The sequence below is a fragment of the Sminthopsis crassicaudata genome, chromosome 3, assembly GCF_048593235.1.
Source record: "Sminthopsis crassicaudata isolate SCR6 chromosome 3, ASM4859323v1, whole genome shotgun sequence".
Classification (NCBI taxonomy): Eukaryota; Metazoa; Chordata; class Mammalia; order Dasyuromorphia; family Dasyuridae; genus Sminthopsis; species Sminthopsis crassicaudata.
Genome location: NC_133619.1, coordinates 408,518,064 through 408,541,154, shown reverse-complemented (window position 1 = coordinate 408,541,154; position 23,091 = coordinate 408,518,064). Strand labels below are relative to the sequence as shown.

Genomic DNA, 23,091 nt, shown 5'->3' with positions numbered 1-23,091 from the left:
CTTCCCTTCTTTCCTTCCTTCCCTTCCTTTTTCCCTCCCATCCTTCCTTCTTTCCTCCCTCCCATCCTTCCTTCCTTCCCCTTTCCTTCCTTTCTTCCCTTAGCTCCCCTCCCTCCCCTCCTTCTACCCCTTCTCTTCCTTCCTTCCCTTTTTTCCTTCCTTTCTTTCATTTCTTTTTCTTTCCAGTAGGGATGTGTGTAAATATATAAATGCCTGATAATTGGTAAAATAAAACTATGTTTAAAAAATGAACTACGTTTGTAGATCATTTCATTTAAAGAAATAAAGAAAGGCACCACCTTGTGTGATGAGGACTGAAGCACATGACTAACAAGAAGTTACAAAGAATAAATAATATAAAGCATGCCCTCAAAGGAATGTATGATAAAAAAAAAAAAGAGGTAATGATCTTGCTGTAACATGGGGAGAAATAGTCTGATGGATAGCTTATGTGTGCCATTGTAACCTCAAGATTTGAAGAGAACATGAGAAGGGCCTACAGTATATTGAGTTGACCCATGATGGTGAACTTTGGAAAGTCATAAAGAGGAATCATTCTAGTTGGACTGGCATGCATTGTGACCTGTATCTCTAGAGAAAATACCCACTATGATGAAATGACAGATCTTTGGTATAGCTTTTAAATGGCTGTTCTAGCTTAGGTCATTCCTGGAAGTAGACTGTTGCCTACTATTCCTCTCCAATGACCTCTGGATTCCTTATAACTTTTATTCTTTGGAATTTTGATGGTCCACAATTTGCAACCATAGAAGAGAACAATTTTGTTTTTAAAAAATGGACTTTGAATGAATAGCAATCTGGGATTGTTAAAAACAAATGCAATCCAGATTATTATCCGCCATGTAATTTAGGGTAAAATTTGTCATTTATATGTAGTGCTGGTTCCAGTTATATTCATTAATGTGTTGATAATTGACTGGCCCTCCAATTGGCCATGCAAATTATCTCAAAGTTTGAAAAGGACCTTTCTCAGTCATATAGTTTTTCCCTTTATGAATTATTAACCATTCTTTTTAAAGTAATTTCATTGAGATTACTATGTTGCTCTGGAGCAACATAGTAACACCCCCAAACTGGAATATCTGGACTGCTTCAACACATAGGGAATTCTTTTTCCATTTGAACTTAATGCAGGATTATGCAATGGAAGACACATTTGATAAGCATATGTTTTTTCTGTTTTATGCCTTATTTGATAGTAATAATCTGAAGATCACTAAATGAATTATCTGAGTTTTTTAAATCAAGAAATCTTGTAATATGTTAACATATATGGTAGAATTTTGAATACATGCAGCCATTCTGGAGAGCAATTTGGAACTATACTCAAAAAGTTTCAAACTGCATACCCATTGATCCAGCAGTGTTACTACTGGGCTTATATCCCAAAGAGATCTTAAAGAAGGGAAAGGGACCTGTATGTGCAAGAATGTTTGTGGCAGCCCTTTTCATAGTGGCTAGAAACTGGAAACTGAGTCAATGCCCATCAACTGGAGAATGGCTGAATAAATTGTAGTTTATGAATATTATGGAATATTATTGTTCTATAAGAAATGATCAGGATGATTATGATAGAGATGCCTGGGGAGACTTACATAAACTGACGCTGAGTGAAATGAGAAGAACCAGGAGATCACTGTGCATAGAAACAAGATTATATGATGATCAGCTGTGATGGACTTAGCTCTTTTCAACTGTGAGATAATTCAGGCCAGTTCCAATACACTTGTGATGGAGAGGGCCCTTTGCACATAGAAAGAAGACCGTGGGAACTGAATGTGGATCACAATATAGTATTTTCACTTTTTTGTTGTTTGTTTATTTTTTCTTTCTTTCTCATTTTTTCCCTTTTTGATCTGATTTTTCTTGTGCAGCATAATAAATGTGGAAATATGTTTAGAAGAATTGCATATATTTCACATGTATTGGATTAGTTGTTTAGGGAAGAAGTGGGGAGAAGGGAAGAAGAAAAATTTAGAACACAAAGTTTTGCAAAGGTGAATATTGAAAAGTATTTTTGCATGTATTTTGAGAATAAACACTATTACTAATTTTTTTTTTTAAATAAAAAAATTGTACAGCAAGAGATCTGTAAAAGCCTACCTGTCCTTATGGAATACTTTCATCAGAAGCATTTTTCTATATCTAATAATATCATTTTTGATTATTAAGCACTCAGTAAATTTAGAGGATCAAGTATGAGGACAAGAAGACTCAAATCTCTCCTCTGACATATATGAACAAGTGATTACGGGCAAGTCACAACCTCTTAGCGCCCCAGGTAACTCTTAAAATTTGTTTAAAAAAACTGCGGATCTTCATCCAATGAGGGAGTTTCCTATTATGATGAAATTATGCATCCAGATTAAATAAAACCAAACAACAGACAGGGAGGCTATTTGTCAGCTAAGGACACTACCACTCCCCCAAAAAAGAAATATTCTCTCTTTCTCTTCTGTTTTGTCTCAATATTCCTCCCTTCCTCTCCCTATGATCTTTTTCCTTCCCTCTATTTCTCCATTTCTGCTGCTTCCCTAACCACATGCCTTGGGCCTGTGGTTCGTTTCCCTGACACTGGACGATTACGGGCCACTGGGAGTTTGCTATGGACGGCATACTCCAGGCACTCATGACTACTCTTCCCTAACACATTTGCAAGACTGCTGTGGGTGGTAGAAAGGTGACATTTTTCTAACTCACAAAGGGTTCTGTTTCAGAGGCAGATGGAATGCTATGTGTATTGTTTACACATGCTTGCTAAGTCTGCCAAATACTTTGGGAGCAAGGTCCTGGGTAAGAACTCCCTCAAAACCGCATACCTACAGCATTAATAGAATGCAGGATGAGGAATCAAGACCCAGGCATTCCAATGCTGGCACAATGTGTGACCTTGGACAAGACTGCTCAGTTTCTGACTTTCTCTCCTGCATAAAAAGGATTATTTAATTCACAGGAGAGCTGTGAAAATTTACACACTTATTCAAAGGAGAGGGAAAGCATGCAGAAGGCAGAATATGAGTAAAAGGACTGTCATTTCTCCATGTAAAACAAGTATTAATTACTACAAGAAAGCTCACCGCCTTCTAATTAATTTGGGGAAAAGGAATGTGTCCCATAAGACATCTTAACTAGTTTAAGCCGGCACAGAAATTGACCTAATAGTCTTTCATTTAGGGCACACTATATTTCATAATTCCCTAATACCATATAATTATCTATTAAAAGCACCTAGCTTTTGCTTATGCATTCTGTTTGAAAAACAACATATTACTCTGCATGAACAGAGGATTATATCAGAGAACATCTAGGAGAGTTCCCAGTAAAGTAATTGTGGAACAATAGAGAAGTACACAATCACTGATGTGAAGTTTCATTAAGGATATTAATTCAAGCTCTCTAGCTCTTCACTAATTTACCCTCAGACCATGGTAAAAAACAAAAGGAATACAAACACACCAAAATCTAGTCTCATTTTTAAAACTTCTACCCTTTCCCTGCTCCAGGGCACAGTCAAAGCCAGGAAATTTAAGACAGTTGGAGCCAAGTAGTGTTTTAGCAAGGCCAAAAAAAATACACTTTTTCTTCACACAATACTAAAAAAAGTTATTATTTTAAGAACAGAAAAGGACATCAGTATTTCTTAAGACATAACAACTACAGCCTCAACAAAACTAGAATGCAGCTTTAAAAAAAAATTGAAATTGTCTACATAGAAATCTTTACCAAATAAAATGGGGATCCATAAAAGTATATGCAGCTACTCTGAACATACATATACACTGAACAATAGGGTTTTGATCACAATAAAGAGCCATAATTTAAGAATGAAGCACTACAATAAAGCTAGATTGATGATCCCAAAACTATGTACTAGGTTGGAAAACATAATTTATTTTAATTTACTCCAATTAAAAGCAAAACATTCCTCACATATTCCTTCCTTTCTTGAGTTTGTTATTTCTCTTTCCCAATGTTGTGGAGGAATACATGTGACTGATTTCTTACATCATTCCTTATCTTCCCTCACAATCTTTTGACCATCATAAAAATGTCAGAGGTATGAATGACTATTTGCTGAAGACAAGGGGAATTTTCAATTTTTTAAATTAAATTAATTAGAAGGCAAGTGATGGTAGTAAACACTGCACAGATCTCTGGTTAAAGAATGGTTACTTATTATTAGTTAAGGGTAAAGGGTTGAAAAGAACAAAATAATATATATGCATATACAGAGATTGATAGAGATAGATATGAATCTCTCTGCTCTGTTCTCTGTCTCTCTTTCTCTCCCTTTCTCATGTACATGCCTTTGAACCATTATCTGTTGAACTCCCAGGACATTATTCTTTCTTCCTTAATGGATTCTCTCTTCAGAACCCCTACCCTTACACAAGGAAATAGTATATATGTATATATGGGTATGTGTATGTGTATATAAAATTTTATCATTACACCTTTCCCTAATGCATTAGAACCCTGAACCTCAGTCCTTGAATTTATCATTACTTCTGTTCTCTATACCATTCAGTCTATCATCTCTGCATTGGTTAAACTCGTTTCCTTTTCCTATTGTGACCTCTTGATGAATTAATTCAATTCTACATTATCAAAATATCTTGATCCTTTGGATCCACTGGATCCACTTTAGAATCTTTTACTTCATTGTCCTATCTCTGGTCATATAAGAACAAAGTCCAACCTTGGAATATTCCCACTTTTTATTTCCTAGAACAAAAGAATTAGAGTAAATCATGAAACTATGCTAACTGGTTCCACTTCAAATTTATGCTATCCAATCTCTGGCCCTTACAGGAACAAGGCAATCATTGGATCAATTTGCTACTGAACTCCCCACATCCAAGCCTTGTCATCTTTTCTCAAATTATCCACAACAGCCCTTCTTCCTTCCCTCTTCGTTGGAGATCTTAAATATCACTTAATTAAGTGATTGTGATTTTTAAATTATTTAATTTTTAAATTTTTAAAAAATTAAGCACATCATCTAAGAGCTTCTTAATTCACATCCCTCAAATATCTTCCCCCATATCTCCTTCTTTACTCCAGTCTCAGATGAAGAGATGCCTCTTCTCCTTGTCAAGGACACACCAGACAAATGCAATTCTGATCACATCCCCTTCCATCATCTCCAGAATATTTCCTTATCAATCATCATCCTTAATTTTCAATCTTTCCCTTTCTAAAGCCTAGTTCCCTCAAGCCTACAAACACACCCATTCCTCCCTATTTTTACAAAAATTCAACCCTCACTTAATCCTATCATCTCTATTATCATCCTACATCTCTCCACCCCTTTTTAGTTAAATTTCTTGAGAAATTTGTTTATATTAGGCAATCCATTTCTCTTAACTCTCACTTCTAAATTCTGTCCAATTTAGTTTCTGATCTAATCATTCAAATGAAACTACTTGTCAAGGTTACCAATGATCTTTTTAAAAAAAAATTAAATATTTCTGTAAAAAATTGAATTTCAAAATTTCTCCTTCCAACTCAATGAGAAGGCAAGCAATATTATATCAGTTAAACATGTAAAGTCATGCAAAATGTTTCTGTATTAGCTGTGCTATTCCATAACTATCACCCCCAAACAAGAAAAATAAAGTGAAAAATACGCTAAAACTGATCCAATCATTCTGGAGAACAATTTGGGGCTATGCTAAAAGGACTATAAAAATATGCATACCCTTTGATCCAGCAGTATCTCTACTGAGTCTGTACCCTAAAGAGATCATAAAAAAGGCAAAATTGTTTATGCAACCTTTTTTGTAGTGGCAAGGAACAGGAAACTGAGTGGATGCCCAACAGAGAATGGCTGAATAAGATATGATATATGAATGTTATGGGATATTATAGTTCTATAAGAAATGATCAGCAGAATGATTTCAGAGAGGCCTGGAGAGACCTACATGAACTGATGCTCAGTGAAGTAAGTGGAATCAAAAGAACATTGTACACAAGAAGAAGATTATGTGATGATTAACTTTGCTCTTTTCAACAATGAGATGATTCAGACCAATTCCAATAGACTTGTGATGGAGACATTCCATCTGTACCCAGAGAGAGGACTATGGGGACTGAATATGGATCACAACTTAATATTTTCATCTTTTTTTTTTTTTTTGTGGTGATGGTTGTTTGCTTGCTTGTTTTTTTTTTCTTTCTCATTTTTTTTCCCTTTTTGATTTGATTTTTGTTGCATATGTTTAGAATAATTGCATATGTTTAACTTATATTGGCTTATTCACTGTTGAAGGGGAAGGGAAGAAGCAAGGGAAAAATTTAGAACGCTAGATTTTGCAAGGGTGAATGCTGAAAACTATCTTTGCATGTATTTTAAAAAATAAAAAGCTACTATTAAAATATGCTTCAATTTACATTCAGAATTCTTCAATTTTCTCTCTGGAAGAGGATATCATTTTTCATCATTAGTCTTTTGGATTCATTTTGAATTATTATATTGATTAGGCCATCTAAGTCTTTCACAATTAATAATCACTACAGTATTTCTGTTACTAAATACAATGTTCTCCTGTTTCTGTTCCCTTTACTTTTCATCAATTCCAATAGGTCTTTCCAAGTTTTTTTGAAACCATCCCCACAGCAGAATAACATTCTATCATAATCTTATGCCATTCATCAATTAATGGGTATCCCTCAATTTCCAATCTTTATTACCAAGAAAAAGAGCTGCCATATTTTTGTATATGTATAGGTTCTTTTTCATTTTCTTTGATCTTTTTATGATATAGACGCATTAGTGGTATTGCTGGGTCAAAGGGTATTTTTAGGCATAGCTTCAAATTGTTCTCCAGAATGGTTGGATAAATTCAAAACTCTACTAACAAGACATTAGTGTCCCTATTTTTCCATATCCCTTTAGCATATATATTTTTTTTTTCTGTCATATTAACCAATCTGATAAGTGTAAAGTGACAGATCAGACTTGTTTTACTTTGAATTTCTTTAATTATTAGTGATTTAGAGCATTTTCAGATGAATATTTATAGCTTTGATTTCTTCTTCTCAAAACTGCCAGTTTATATCTTTTGATGATTTACTATTTTTATAAATTTAGTTCAGTTTCCTATATATTTGAGAAATGAATCCTTTATCACAAAAACTTACTGAAAAATTATACCCCCACCCTGGTTTCCTATTTTTTTTTTTCTAATTCTGGCTGAATTAGTTTTGTTCAAAACCTTATTAATTCTACAAACCAAAATTATTCATTTTGACTTCCTGTAATCCTCTTTATTTATTTATTTTTGTTGATGTTGTTGTTGTTGTAGTAAACTCTTCCCTTCCCACAGATATGACAGGTATATTTTCCCATATTCTCTTAATTTGTTTATAAGATCACCTTTTATATCTAAATCACATACCTATTTTAAACTTATCTTAATATATAATTTGAGATGCTGTTCTTTGCTTAGTTAACATCAGACTGTTTTCTAAGGTTCCCTGTAATTTTTTTATTAAATAGTGAGCTCTTGCCCCCAAACCTTGGATTTGGGCTTGTCAAATAGTAAATTACTGTGATCTTTTAATCTTGTATTTTGTGTATCAATCTATTCAACTGATCCATCACTCTTATTTCTGAGCCAGTACTAGATTGATGATTGGCACTTTATAATATAGCTTGAAATCTGGTATTGCTAGGTGGCTTTTTTTTTTCACATATTTTTTCATTGATTCCCTTGATATTATTAGGCTACTGTTGTTCAGATTTTTTTCTATTGGTATAGCATCATCTGTTTTTATTTGAGTGAAAAATGTGTTGCCTGCAGTTCTTTCAAATGGAATTTCTTTTTTCATCTCTTCTTGCTAGGTTTTGTTGTTTATAATTTATAGAAATACTGATGATTTACATGGGCTTATTTTAAATTCTGCAATTTTATTCGTTGTTAATTGTTTCAACTAGATTTTTAGTTTATCCTCTAATTATACCATTAAATCATCCTCAAAGAATGATATTTTTGTTTCCTTATGGCCTTTTCATATTCATTTTTCTTTTCTAATTGCTATAGGTAGCATTTCTAGTACAATATTGAATAATAGTGATAATAATGGACATCCTTGCTTTATCCCTTATCTTACTGGGAAGACTTCTAGTTTGTCCCTTTAATACATAATGTTTGCTCTTGGTATTAAATATAACTAATAGTTTTAAGAAAAGCTCCAATTATTATTCCTATGCTTTTTAGTGTTTTTAATAGGAATGAACATTGTACTTTGTCAAAAGCCTTTTCCACATTTATTGAGATAATCAAATGATTTTTGTTATTTTTTGTCATTGATATGGTCAATTATGCTGAAAATTCCCCCAACAGAAAACCTGCCTGTATCCCATTTGATCATAGTGTATAATCTTTGTGATATATTGCTATAATCTCCTTGCTAGTAGTTTTATCAATATCTCCTTTGATTTTCAGGATTTTGATTTCAGTGTTTAATTAATTAATTAATCAATAAAAGAGAGAGAGTAGATCAATGATTTGGGCATGCAACTAAAAAACTTAGAAATAGAGCAAATTTAAAATCCCCAAGTTTTTTAGTTGCATGCCCAAATCATTGATCTACTCTCTCTCTTTTATTGATGTAGACATTTAGAAGAAAAAAAAAACTTTTCCTATACTTATTGCTCTGATTCACATGTTGCCTCATTATTGTCATTATCTTTAGTATTATTATTCACTGTTTCTATGATATGTTCTTTGACTCACTCCTTCTTTAGCATTAGATTCTCTCTCTGTCTCTCTCTCTGTCTCTATCTCTCTCTGTCTCTCTCTCTGTTTTGATTGGGTCACATAGCTAGTAAATAAAATGCTAAATGTCTGAGGTTGGATTTTGAACTCAGGTCCTTCTGATTTTAGGACTGATATTCTATCCATTGCTCTATTTAATTGCCCTGATTATTTAGTTTTCAATTAATTTCTGTCTATGCTTTCAGGCCCCTTCCAATACCTTCAGGGAGGAAGGGAGGAAGGAAGAGAGAGAGAAGGGAAGGAGAAAGAGAGGGAGAGAAGGATAAAGGGAAAGAGGGAGTGAGGGAAGGAGGAAGGAAGGGAAGGAGGGAAGGAAGGAGAAAGAAAGGAAGGAAGGAAGGTAAGAAGGAAAGAGAGAAAGAAGAAAAATATGAAGGAGGGAGGGAGGAAAGTTGGGAAACCAAGAGAGCAGCAAGTGGGAAAGATATTACATGCTTACTAAAGCCAGGTTCCATGCTAAATCCTTTATAAATATCATTTCATTCAATCTTTACAACAACTCTGTGAGGTAGATGCTATTCCATAGCCATTTTACAGATGATGAAAAAGAGGCAATTAAAGGTTAAGTAACTAGCTAGAATCACACAGCCCATCTAAGGCCAAATTGAAAATCAGGTCCTCCTAATTCAAAGCCACCCTGACTATACCATCCTAGCAGCCTAATAACATTAGAAAGGTTATGTCTAGAAGTGACCCCATTACAGGTATATTTTTTAGTTCAGGAGTTGCTAAGGTATCTGATTACTTTTCCCTCTTCCCAATTGGTGGGATGTGTCACGCAAAATGACCTTGTATCATTTATTTAGGAGAGAGGCAGAATCTATGATTTCATATGTATGAGGCACTATTTCTGGTGAGTTAACTCCCTTGAATGCAGGTCATAATTTTCTCTGCAACTTGACATTCTTAGAAAGTTGCCTAAGTCACTGAGAGACTAACTGACTCCCCAATGTTCAGAATCAGTGTGTGTCGGAGGCAAGCCTAGAAGCTAGGGCCTTTTCCCTTCTGGGTCAGGTTCCTAGCCATTCTTCAGGTACAGAGGACGTAGCTTTCCCTCCTTGCTCCCAAAACCTTCTTCTCTTTCTTTTCCTGGCTCCCTAGTAAAACATAGGCCCCAATTGGTCCTTTCTCTCTTCCCCTTCTCCCTCATTCCCATGGACTCTTTCTCCTAAAGCTTCTGTGCTCCTTCACCTGCAACCAAAGCACTCAGGAGAGTTTGAGTCAGCTGTTATCTCTGAAATGTGAAAGAATCATAGAGAGTTAGCTGAAAAAAATATGACTACAACTCCCTCACTTTTCAGGTGATAAAAATGAAGTTAAGCAATGTTAGACCAGGACTAGAACACAAATCCACTGATCCTGTTTCCCTGTGTTCTTCTTGGCTAAGGATAAATCATATTTTATTAATAGTCTTTGAGTATAAAGTCCCTCTATCACTCTTGTTCAACTATGTTTTTAATTTTAAGGTTTAATTTTTAAAGAGCAAGAGAAAAAAGGAATGGAGAGGGATTCAAGAAACCCCTACTCTTCTAATAGCAGAAAACAAACAAACCTTTAGAACACTTCAAAAGAACCACAGCTTTATTCCATAAGTAGAACAGTTAAATGGCACAGTGGCTATAGAGTAGCCATCTTTTAAATTCAAATCTGGCCCCAGACACTTACTAACTGTGTGACCCTGGATAATTCACTTACCCCTGTTTGCCTGAGCTGGAGAAAGAAATGGTAAACCACACCATCATATTTGGCAAGAAAGCCCCAAATGGGGTCATAAAGAGTCAGATAGAAATGAAAAATGACTGAAAAAGTAATCGATGACTTGTGGTGGTTCTGGTTCAGGGAGTAGAAAGATCCAAGGCAGAGAAGTACCACTAGAAAGAAAATCAGATGACTAATTCCTGGAGCAAGAGGAAGAAAAGAAAGGTGGTAGCAAGGATAACAACCAGAATAAAGAAGTATCCCTGGGTATTTTCCCTGTCAAGAAGCTCTTATCCTTCAGAGTTGCTCCCCTGATTCTAGACTCATTTTTTGTATTACAGCCTAAGAGCTACCTTGTAACTTGCAACAGAAGGAAGGGATAGTTTCTAGTCCCCTAATTTGTGTGTGTAGCATGAAGAGTTTCAAATTGCAACTCTGAATGAATTTTCCCCAAACTACTTCATGGACTAGGTCAGATTAAATTCTATTCACACTGCAGATACATTATAGGTTAGAAGCCTTTTGTGGAAAGGCCTGCAACATTAACCACCATTTATAACATTCTTTCTATGGGAAAATGAATTCTGAATTTCAAACAAGAGACTTATAAATGAACTTCTGGAAAAGAACTTGCTTCTTAACTGGGAATCATTGAATCCAGACTTGGATCCATGCCATAACTAGTGTAACTTATTAAGCTAAACAGAACATCAACTTCTGATGAAATCAGAAACCAGAAATGGGCACTGACGATAATAGTCTTCCTCCAATGAAAACTATGACTCTGCCATCACTTTGCTGCTGCCACCACCTCAATTATCATCTTTAGGATATGGTTTGAGAACCAGTCCATGGGCCAAACACTGACTCACAGGCATGAAATTCAGGGCCAACTTCAGCTATAAAAGTTAAAGATACAAACATATTCCTAAATTGGGAAATGTATAATTTTTTAAAAATTTCCTTAATGACAATGGCTGGATCTACTTTTGTCTTTGGGTTCCCATGGCTTAGAACAGTGCTGGGAATAAAGTAAGTGCTTAATAAATGCTTGCTGATTGTTGTTCTATTTTTTGTTGTCGTTGTTGAACCATTTTAAATGAGATAAAAATTCTCCCAAGGAGTATTTATTGAGCCTGAATTGGGTAGGATCTCTAAAGTATCCCCAATTTTTACCTAAAGAAAAGGGACTGAGAAATATTTCTTAAGCTAGATGAGATGGTATGGGAAAGAAAGGATAAACTTATTATCACTTCAGTCACATCAAGAAGAAAAAATATATCACTAATAAAGTGAGCAAACTATTTTTGTAAAACAAAAACTAACATTTGCCCTATGCCACAAATTCTGTTACCTACAAAATAAAATTTCTTAATTTCCAAAGTAATTTTTTTAGACTTTTAAAAAAATTATCCCCATTTTCAAATTAGGCTTTTTAGAAAAAAATAGGCCAAATTAAGTAACAGCACCCTGTACTTTCTTCTTTCTGCAGCTAAATTTCTGGAATGAATTCAATGTGTACTACCTCCCATTACTTCTTTCTCATTATTATTAACTACTTGCAATCTAAGTTCTGCCTTGTACCTCACTATTGAAACTGTATTCTTCAAAGTGCTTGACAATCTTCTGACTGCTAAATTTTATAGCTTGTTCTCAGTCCTCATTTTTATGCCTTATATTTACATAAGCATCTATAGTTTCCAAATCTTTTCACATATTTTCAAAAGCCAGAGCCATACTCCTAGGGATTTTCTCTATCAAGAGTCTACCAGGTCCTCTCCAGATTCCTATTATAACCTTTGACTTATATTAGATTATAGAAGACAAGAGACTGTTGCTTCTTTTTGTAACCTGAATGCTTTGACATAGTAACTGATATACAGTAGGCATTAAATTATTGTTTGTTGATTGATTGATAGAGGACTTGATTTTGACATCTACATGATCTTGGATAAATTATTTAATCTTTCTAAGGATCAATTAATTTATCTATCATATAAGGGGATTGAATTAGATAACTTTCAAGGTTCTTTCAAACTAAATCTATGATTTAATGTTTTTTAAAAATGTTAATTTTTACAAAGCTTTCTCTTTGCAATAATGCTGCAGGGTGAGGCATGCAAGTGTATTATCATGTTAAAATTGCCATTTTACACACAAGAAACTTGAAAAAAAGAAAGTTGTATCTTTTCAAGGGACACAAGAACCAATCAACCAGCATTTATTAATCTCCTATTATGTGCTAGCCAGTGTACTAAGGGCTATGGATACAGAGACAGAGAAAAAACAGTCTGGCTCTCAAAATATAGTCAAATGGGGGACAAACAATTTAAAAAAAAAACCAAACTACAAACAAGACATGTCCGTAGAATAAATAAGGTAGTCTCAGAGGGAAAGCACTGAGATTTAGAAAGGCTGGGGAAAGCTTCTTATAGAAGATGTTAGGGAAGCTAGGAGATTAGAGAGGATGAGGGAGACGCTTGAAAGGGACAACTAATGAAAACATTCAGGTGGAAAGAGGAAATATAATGGAAGAGGAAAAACAAGGAGATGAGGATGGAGGGAGTACAGTGTACTTGGTGGGTAGTAAGGTGTAAGAAGACTGGAAGGGTAAATGGGCCAGATTATCAATCACTTTGAGAGCCAAATAGAGTACTTTATATTTGGCCACATATTAATAAAGTATCAGAACTAGGACCTCTAACTTCATGACCATGGTTCTAAGTCTTCCCAGATGTGCTTCTGTCTCTAATTACTTTGCCACCATAACTCAGCTGTCCTCTTGCCCTGGAACTTCCCTCAATATCTCTGCAATTCTCATCTGGCTTCATTACTTGGGATTTTTCTGAAGGACCTCTCTACCATATCCTGATATTGGGGACTTCCCCCTACTCTGAGATTTTCAGTTTCCTTTCATGTTTTGTCTTCCCTCATTAGATTGTAAAGTCTTTGATGCCATAGGCTTTTTAATTTATTTATTGGTGCTCTTATTCTCAGTGCTTAGCACAGTACCTGGCACATAGTAGGTACTTATTAAATGTTTATGTGATTTAGACATAGAGGGCCTTGGGGCTTCTCACCCTCAATATTTCTATTCCATACTAGTCTTCCCCACACTCCCGTGATGACCTTTTGGATTTTTATTTTGGGTATGATCCCAGAACAATAGTGCTTCATTCTCTTCTTGGCTGTTAGGACTTTGTCATAATGTTCCACATCTCAATAAGAATGTAAGATCCATGAGGGCAGGGATTGTATTTCTTTTTTGCTTGTGTTTATCTACAATGCCTTGAACACAAAATGCACTTAAATGCTTGTTACTTACCTACTACCATGACACTCTATTGCTTCTCATAGAACTCTAAGGAAGGTTGAAGGGTATCATTTCCATTTTATAGATGAGGCAAATAACATCCAGAGAGATTAAATTACTTTCCCAAAGTCCCATAGCAAAGTAGCATGGCCAGGACTTCTGATTTCTAAGTTTAGTCTTAATTCTTATTATATAATTTGCCACATAATTTCCTTAGTAATAAGATTAGAAAAATGAAAAATAATCAGTTGAGTAATTATATATGTATACATGCAAAATTCTATTTATGTGCACATACCTATGTATATACTTTTACCTTATATCCCTCTTGACTGGAGCTGATTTTTGTGTCCAGATAAAAACTAACAAACTAATGAGCAAAAACTATCAGACTAATGGACCAATGGTTAGACTTAGCAAAAAATTACAAGTATAGATGGTCATTAAACAACCAATATTCTAATGCCAACAAATGCTTTTTTCTTACTCAAACCTAAATTTGCATACTACCACCATAATTCAGAGTTCAATGACCAAATGTCCTGGATTCTCTCCTTCCTAGCAAAGGCAAAAATCAGTGATCTTAGAATGAAACCAAGTGGATTTTATTTCTCTTTCTAATAAGTGGCTTCCTTTCTTGTCATGTAGCTTTCCAGTTGAGGTAAATTAAACAGTATCATGTCAAATAATACACTTTAAATCAAATAGGTATACATATGTAGTATATATCATAAGGTCAAGCCATGGCAAAAACCAACACCATTTGGTACCCTCCTTCTCTGTTTCTCTGTATCTGTGTCTCTCTCTCTCTCTCTCTCTCTCTCTCTCTCTCTCTCTCTCTCTCTCTCTCTCTCCCCCCTGCCTCTTTATCTCTCTCCCTTCTTTTCTCCCTCCTTTCTCTCTTTCTCTCCTTTACTTCCTTCTTCCTTTCCTCCCTCCCTCCTTCCCTTCTTCCCTCCCTTCCTTCCTCTCTCTTTCTTTCTAGAACTGGTTCATAGATATCTTGATCTTAAATGTTAGGATACAAATTTAAGGATTAATTTAGATTCAAGTAGCAGAAAAAGAAAGTGGATTCCTTCAGACACAATATTAGGGATTACTTTTCTCTATGAGAAAACTGCTGGGTTTTTTGTTTGCTTGTTTGTTGTTTTTAACATTCAATAGCTGCTTGCTATAGTCTATAGAGAATTAGAGGATAACAGGTTTAAAGTTGGAAAGGGTTCCAGCAGCCATCAAATTCAATTCTTTCCTTTCTACTTTACAGGTTAGAAAACTGAGCTGTAGAGAGAAGTTAAGTCTTAAGAAGTTAAGAAGTCAGAATTAGAATCCAGTTCTCTAACTCCAAATCCAACATTTACTCCATCATATAGTATTGTCTCTGAAAATCCAGTTTAAATTTAAGTTACTTTTAAAATGTTCAGAGGCAAAAAAAAAAAGTTTCGTATTTTTAGAAGTTCTAGGAATAAAAACACTCAACCTGGAAAAGCACTAATACTTTGGGCTAAAATTAAAAACATCAATAAAGGTAGAAGCAGATTAGGGTCAGGGGGGGACAAAAGCTGGGTTTTTTCCTAGACAATGATCATCACTGAGGAGATTGAAATTGTTACTATTATTTCCATTCCTTCTTTTTAAAAGTCTATTTTGTTAGCTGCCAATTACCAAACAGAGCAGGCCCCAGGAGATCATAAAAGGATATCATCCAGTGAAATAATTCCCAAGACGCTTGCTGACACCAGCAGAAAGAAATCCCAGATAGGGCTTTTAGCTAAAGTATTAGCTTAAGTGCTTAATTAAAGGTGTGGTGCCTGAAGGGGCCCCATCTGTGGGCTGAGGTGCTAAGCTTTTAGGAGTTTCTGGTTGTGGTACAGGATTCTTAAAAGAGATGCAGAAAACTCTTCCAAATGTCTAAGAGTCCAAATAGCTTGAGCTCTTCTCAAGCTAAAAAAATGCCAGCAACTTGGAAGGTCAACTATTCATTAGCCAAAACTCAGAGCTATTTTGCAAGGAATGCCTGGAAGAGTCAATGTGAAATCTCCACAAACATATGTATAGATATTTGTTCCATAAACAGAGCAAGCATCTCATTATTCCATGAAAATGAAAGTTGACATGAATCTTGACATGCTGACAGAATATAGGCAGAAAAAATAGAACAGATGGAATGGGGGGTCATTCCACTGGAAGCCACCTCAGCTCTCTTTTGTACATCTTATATATTATTTCAGAGTAGGACACTCCCAGAGACTTGCCTTGCCCTAACAGCACTGAAACAGAGGTGGTAAGGTAGGCAAGGAAGGACTAAGTTGTACCAGGCACAAAAAGAATCAAATAGCTCATATCTAGCCAGTTCTCCCGTCCCAAAACATTCCACTTCCTTCATTACCTTGCCCTGGTGATCATGCTTCATTTCCCAGCCCCTTGGCAGCTCCAGCTGTTTGTTAGCGAACATGTTGAGGAATCCCACCAGGTCTCGATTATGCTGGTAGCGTTCAAAGTGGTGAGTGTCCCGCCGGACTTTGGTGATCATGTGCTTCAAACACGTATTGTTTGTAAACATGCGATAGGCACTCTGGAAAAAAGTGTGAAGAAGCAAGAGTTAATCCACATCTGCAAGTGTGTTCCGGACAGAAAGCAAGGAAAGAGTAAAGTATCTTGATTAAAGCAAAACACAAAGAGATGAAATTAATTTTAGCAAATTAAGCGTAAGAAGGTTCCATCCACTCTGGACCTCTGGCCATCTGCCTTGCTGATAGACCTCCTGGATCATCATGCTATGGTAGATTTAATACACTCAACTTTATAATTTTGAGAGATTTGGATTGGTAAATGCCATCTCACATAACCTGCTAGATCACACCATCTCCAAAACATGCTTCATATTCTATATTGTCTTGCCATCTGCCATAATGTTTTTACTATTTCCATCCTCACCCCAGTCTGTGAATCAATAAACATTTATTAAGCAGCTTCTCTGTTCTAGGCACTGGGGATACAAAAAGAGGCAAAAGACAGCCCCTGCCTCAAGGAACTTACAATCTATTGGGGGGAGGGGGAACAATAAACAAATATGTACAAACTATATTGGGAATAAATAAGAAGCAAATGAGAAGGAAAACACTAGAATTAAAAGGGATTGAGAAAGGCTTGGGCAGCTAGATAGTGAAGTGGATAAAGTGTTAACCTTAAAGTGAGGGGCATTTATTTTAAAATTCAGCCTCAGACACCTATCATCTATGTGATTTTGGACAAGTCGCTTGACTCTTCTTGCCTGTAAAATGAGCTAGAGAAGGAAATAGCAAACTACTTCAGTATCCTTGCCAAGAAAATCTCAAATGAGGCACAAAGAGTAGTATACATCTGAACTGAACCACAATAGGAAAGGCTTCCTATAGAAGATAGGATTTTAGTTGGGAATCAAAGGAAACCAGGGAAGCCAACAGGGAAAGTGAGGAAGGAGAATATTCTGAGTATGAATGACAGCCAGAGTCGAAAGACAAAGTATCTTAATCAGGACAGATCTCTGTCACTGGACCAAAAAGTATGTGGAAGGTAGTAAAATATTAAAAAATTTGGAAAGGTAGAAGGGGGCTGGATCATGAAGGAGTATGAATGACAAACAGATTTTATATCTGATCATGGAGGCCAACAGAATCACTGAAATTTGTTGAGTAAGAGAGCGATATAATTTGACCTGTGCTTTAGGAAATTTTGGGTGGCTGAATCAAGAATGGATTAGGGTGGTCCAGGACTTTGGGTGGGCAGATCCACCAACAAGTTACTGCAATAATCCAGGTATGAGGACAAATGGTAGCAGTGTCAGAGGAAAGATGGAGGCCCATTGAAAAGATGCTATAAAGATGAAATTGAGAGGACTTGGCCACAGATTGGATATGGGTGAGGTGAGAAAAAATGAGAGGAACCAAAGATGACACAAAGCTTGTGAGACCGTGGTGCCTTCTTACAGAGAATGTCATGGATCTGTAGGTTTAGAAAGAAGCATTCTAGGTCATATCTGTGTTAGTAGAGAGTTAACTCATTGCAAATTACAGAGCCACACTACTTTGTCAAAATAAATAGCAACTTGTCTTTTGTTTAGACCCTAGAAAAAATTATATATAAAAAAGTCATAATCTGGGGGTGGCTGAGAGAATACCAGCAATGATTAGAATAGATACAGGATTAGTTGGGAGTAGGTGAATGGTACCACTCTCTCTTCATTCCCCTCCTACCTTCCTGACCTCATTTTCTCAATCTCCTTTGCTGGATCATCATCCAGAATGTGCCCTCCAACTGTAGTTGTCCCATAGGGTTTTTATCTGAATTCTCTTCTCTTCTCTATGTTCCTACAATATGTGATCTCATCAGCTCTTATAAACCTAATTACCATCTCTATGTGATGATTCTTAAATATACCTTTCCTGCCTCAAACTCTCTACTGATCTTCAATCCTGCATCTCCAACTGCCTTTCAGACAACTCAAAGTAGATGTAAATTCATTATATCTCCCCCAAACCCTCAAGAGGACAAGACCATCCTCCCATCCTTCATTCTTCACTGTCTGAACTCCCAACATATCCAAGCCATTGCCAATGTGATTTCACCTTTCCAACATCCCTTGAATATGACCCCTTATCTTCTTTGACACTGTCACCATTCTACCTCAGACCCTCATTACCCCACACCTGGACTACTTCAATAGCTTGCTGATGAGTCTTTACTTCAAAATACATCCCCCATTCATTTAGTCACTAAAGTAATTTTCCTAAATTCAAAGTCTGATCATCATCCACCCTACTCTATAAATTCAGACTTTCCCTTATTGCCTCCAGGATCAAATACAAAATCCTCTGCTTGGTGTTTAAAGCCCTTCACCACCTAGTCTCCTCCTACTTTCCCAGTTTTCTTGTATCTTACTCTCTGCAGCATACTCTGATCCACTGACAATGGTCTTACTTTTCCAGGAGCAAGATACTGCACTTATGGGCTCTGGGCATTTTCTCTGGTTGTCCTTCATGTCTGGGATGCTTTTCCTCCCCATCTCTGCTTATTGGTTTCCCAAACTTAGTTCCTTTTTCTTTCAAGACCCATCTAAAATCCTAAAATCCTGTCTTTAATAAGAATCTTTTTCCAATTTCTTTTAATTCTGACTGTTAATTATTTCCTATTCATTCTGTATATAATCAATTTGTTTTTAGTCTTCTCCCATTAAATTGAGAGCTACTTGAAGGCAGGGACTCGCTTTTGTCTTTTTTTTTTTTTTTTTTTTTTTGGTATCATCTCCACTTAGCACAATGCTTGATACATAGTAGGAGTTTAAAACATGTTTATTTGTCCACCTTAAAGTGATATATAAACTTAAGCTATTACTACTACTAATAGGCAACAATAGCTATGTTGTATTTAGTCTCAAATGCTACTGAAAGACCAAAAAGGATGGAGACCAAAAATAGGCACTGGACTTGGACCAGATGGAGGTCATTAAAGACCTTGTAGAGAATAGTTTCAAAAACTTAAATGTGAGAATGGAAACTAGGGTTTCCATTTCAAGAGGTTAATAAGCTAGCACATGAGTAATGGGTAAGGCAGTTAGAAAGTACAATGGATAGAGCACTGGACTAGGAAGATATGTGTTCAAATCTCACTTCAGACACTTATGAGCTATGTGACCCTGTGCAAATCACTTAATCTCTCTTTGCCTCAGTTCCTCATATCTAAAATGGGGACATAGGGGAAAAGGAAAAGGAAACACACTCCAGTACCTTTGCCAAGAATTCCCCATAAACAAGTCCATGGGGTCGCAAAGAGTTGGACATGACTGAACACCTGGACAACAACATATGAATAGTGGGGAATCACAGAACAAATGGAGTTTAATAATTTTAAAAGTTTGGCAGCAAAGAGAAAGAGACGCAAAAGATCACAGCTTGAGTGGGGTAGCAGGGAAAAGGGAAAGTTTATTATTTTTAGTACAGTACAGTACAGTGTATTTCAGCATTATTTATTATTTTAGGTTTCTAGCATATAAGGAATTAGTAGAGATGGAAAAGTTGAAAAAATACATAAAATGAAGGATAAAACTGATGGATCAAGATCATGTTTGAAGAAAAAAATGGTCAAAGGCTTAGTAGATTGGTTAGCCTTGGCAAAGACAGAAACTAACCCGATGATTTTCTAAGACCAGAAGAAAGGAAGATAAAATAGGTAAGAACACGGAGAGGTTTAAATATGGGCAGGAAGGGAGTTGAAAAAGCTCATGTTGTATGCCCTCAATCCTCAAAATAAAATGATTCAGCACATTTATACATAGAAATAATATAGTCTAATGAAAAGAAAGGAAACATGAGAGTTAGAACACCCAAGTTCCAGTCCTCACTCAGCTACTAATTAGATGTGGGACCTGGGGTGATATCTTACTTGTTTTCCATTTCTTCACTTGCCAAATGAATATGTCTCCTACTTCTTTCCCTTGAGCAAAAGGATCAAGTAAGATAAACTGGAATGAGAGAGTGTAGCTAATTAATCTCTAAATACCCTTTCTGGTTCTAAAAATTTGCTGATTCTATGTCACAGTATTTAAAGTGTTTATATTGTTAAAATATTGTTAGATTATTCTTCTCAATAGAATGTAAGTTCCTTGGGCAGGAACTCTTTTTCATTTTGTCCTCATCTCCTCAAAGGCCAGTAAAGTGTCTTGTATGTGATAGATGTTTAATATATTTTCATTGTATTTTATTGGATATTTGAAGCTTTGTATGAATAAGATAATTTGGTAACTAAGTGGATAGCACTCGGCCTGGAGTCAGGAAGACCCAAGTTCAAATTAGGGCTCAGATGCTCACTATCTAGGTAATGGTGAGCAATCCACTTAACCTCTGTTTAGCTTAATGCACTGGAGAAGGAAATGTCCAACCACTCCAGTATTTTTGTCAAGAAAATTCCATATAGAATCAAAAAGAATAAGATATTACCGAACAACTGAATAACAACAATAATAACATATATATGGCACAAAGATGTAACAACTACTAATTGTTTAAAAAAATAAAAAGTATTTGGTGGAATACTTAAGTCTCATGATTTCTAGACATATACGGACAGGATGGTAGGTGGTTAGCATCAGTATCAATACCATAGCATTGGGAGGGAGTCCATAGTATTTTCATCATTGAATAAAGGATATAAGGTAAATGAAAGGGAAGGTCTGACTGAGAGACCCTTTGAAAACATCCCTAACAAATGGTTGTCCAGTCTTTGCTTAAAGATCTCTAATCAAGGGAAACCTATAATTTCCTATAATTGTTTAAAAATCTTTGCTTAGATTGAACGTAAATATTGTTGTTGAGTTATTTCAGTTGTGTCCTACTCTTCATGACCCCATTTGGGTCATGGCAAAGATACTGGAGTAGTTCGCTATTTCCTTCTCCAGCTTATTTTATAGATGAGGAAACTAAGACAAGCAAAATTAAATGAAATACCTGAGCTAGTAAGTATCTAAGGGTAGATTTGAACTCAGGAAAAAGTGTCTTCCTTACTCCACTTAGGTTCAACATGCTTTCAGTGCACTACTTAGTGTCCAAGAATATAAATAGTCCACTTTACAATTTTTACTTGTTAGTCCCAGTTTTGCCCTCTGTTCTAGATGAGAAAGTGCTAGAGTCAGTGATCTTTAAGCAGAGGCTGGATGGTACTTGCTAGGATGTAGAAGAGAGGATTCTCTGTTGGATACAAGTTAGATTTAATGGTCTGTGAGATTTTTTTCTAAGTCTTAGATTTTATAGAGATTTTTTTTTATTTTATAGAGATTTTTTCTAAGTCTTAGATTTTATAAAGATTAAATTAGCAGTAGAGTGCTAAAGCAGAGTGAGAAAAGACTTTTCATGAATAGAACTAAAAGAATAGGAAAATTAATTAAGATTGGATCTTACATGATTTGAAACGTTTCAAATCAGATTGATTGAGGACTTTGAAGGGAAAGCCCAGGAGTCTACTGTCCATATTATGTGTAATGAGAAGTCAATGAATGCTTTTGAAACTCAGAAAGAACATTACTAAAGTTCTAAGGGAGGAAAAAAACGGCTTTCTGTAGTACAGGAATTCATAAGTTTTTTTAGTACCTTTGGTAATCTCCTAAAGACTATGTACCCCTTCCCAGAATAAGGTTATTAAATGTCATATAATATATAGTTTTATAAAAGAAATAATTATATCAAAATATAATTATCACATTTTTTAAAAATTCTACAGTCTCCAAGTTAAAAATTCCTGTGCTAATATAACAACTCTAGGTTGGGTTCTAGATAATACCTTTTCCTATATACTTCCTTTCTAGAAAGGGACACAGAGAAATTTGATCTTATCTTTTAGACTAATTTGCAAATAGATTAAAATATATACTCACAACTTGTTATAAATTAATACTCTGCTTTTTAAAATGTATTATTTTATCCCCTTTCTAAATTATAAGCACCAGGAGGCAGAACTATCTGCTCTAAACTCTATACCTCCCTTAGTGCTTAGTACTATTGTACTTTACAAACTTAAACAGGTAATTAAGTTAACCAAATATCATGTGCTGGAAAACCAAGAAAAAACTTTGCTATCCAGACCTTCTTTTACTATAAATAGTATTTTATATTTAAATTTTATCTAGTTGGCTAAAGACATAGAAAGAAAAATGTATTTCTTCACAAACCTGACTAATTGATTGTCTATTCATCCAAGTTGCAAATTATGATTGACACATATTTAGACTATGTATGGGATTTTAGAAAAGTAAATATTTTTCCTCCTCCATAAAGTCCTAAAGCAGTCTTGATGTTGCAATCACTCTATTTCTAAAGCTCCTTAAAGCCAAAATAATCATTTCTTTGACTTGCACCATTCTCTCTGGTATATTAAAAATATTTTTTATAAATAACTATAATTAAACATACATACATACACACACACACACACATCAACAAGCAGAATTTAAAATATGAGAATGTAATATAACTCTCTCTTCCATTGAAGTAAAACTACTGAACAAATATCTATACATTTTGAAGAATACTTGATTATAGCCAGCAGAGGGCCATAATATGTACAACTGCATACAAACAGAGGCAATTGTTCAACCAGAGAAACATAATTTAAGGATAATTTTTAACATGTTTAACTTGTATTATTTTTGTCTAAAGGAAGGAGTATGGGAAAGGGAGGGGAAAAATTTGGAGCACAAGGTTTAGCAAGGGTGAATTTGAAAACTATTTATGTATATGTTTTGAAAATAAA

The 23,091-nt window shown here is 35.3% G+C and overlaps 1 protein-coding gene across 5 annotated transcripts in view; it reads right to left on the bottom strand.

Annotated features, from left to right (window-relative positions):
- Positions 1-23,091, bottom strand: part of HECW2 (HECT, C2 and WW domain containing E3 ubiquitin protein ligase 2) — a 425,511-nt gene that overhangs the window by 83,582 nt on the left and 318,838 nt on the right. For all 5 annotated transcript variants that reach the window (XM_074302808.1, XM_074302811.1, XM_074302809.1 and 2 more), the window contains one exon: positions 16,202-16,387. In XM_074302808.1, the coding sequence (XP_074158909.1) occupies positions 16,202-16,387 (186 nt within the window). The remainder of the gene's footprint in view (positions 1-16,201; positions 16,388-23,091) is intronic.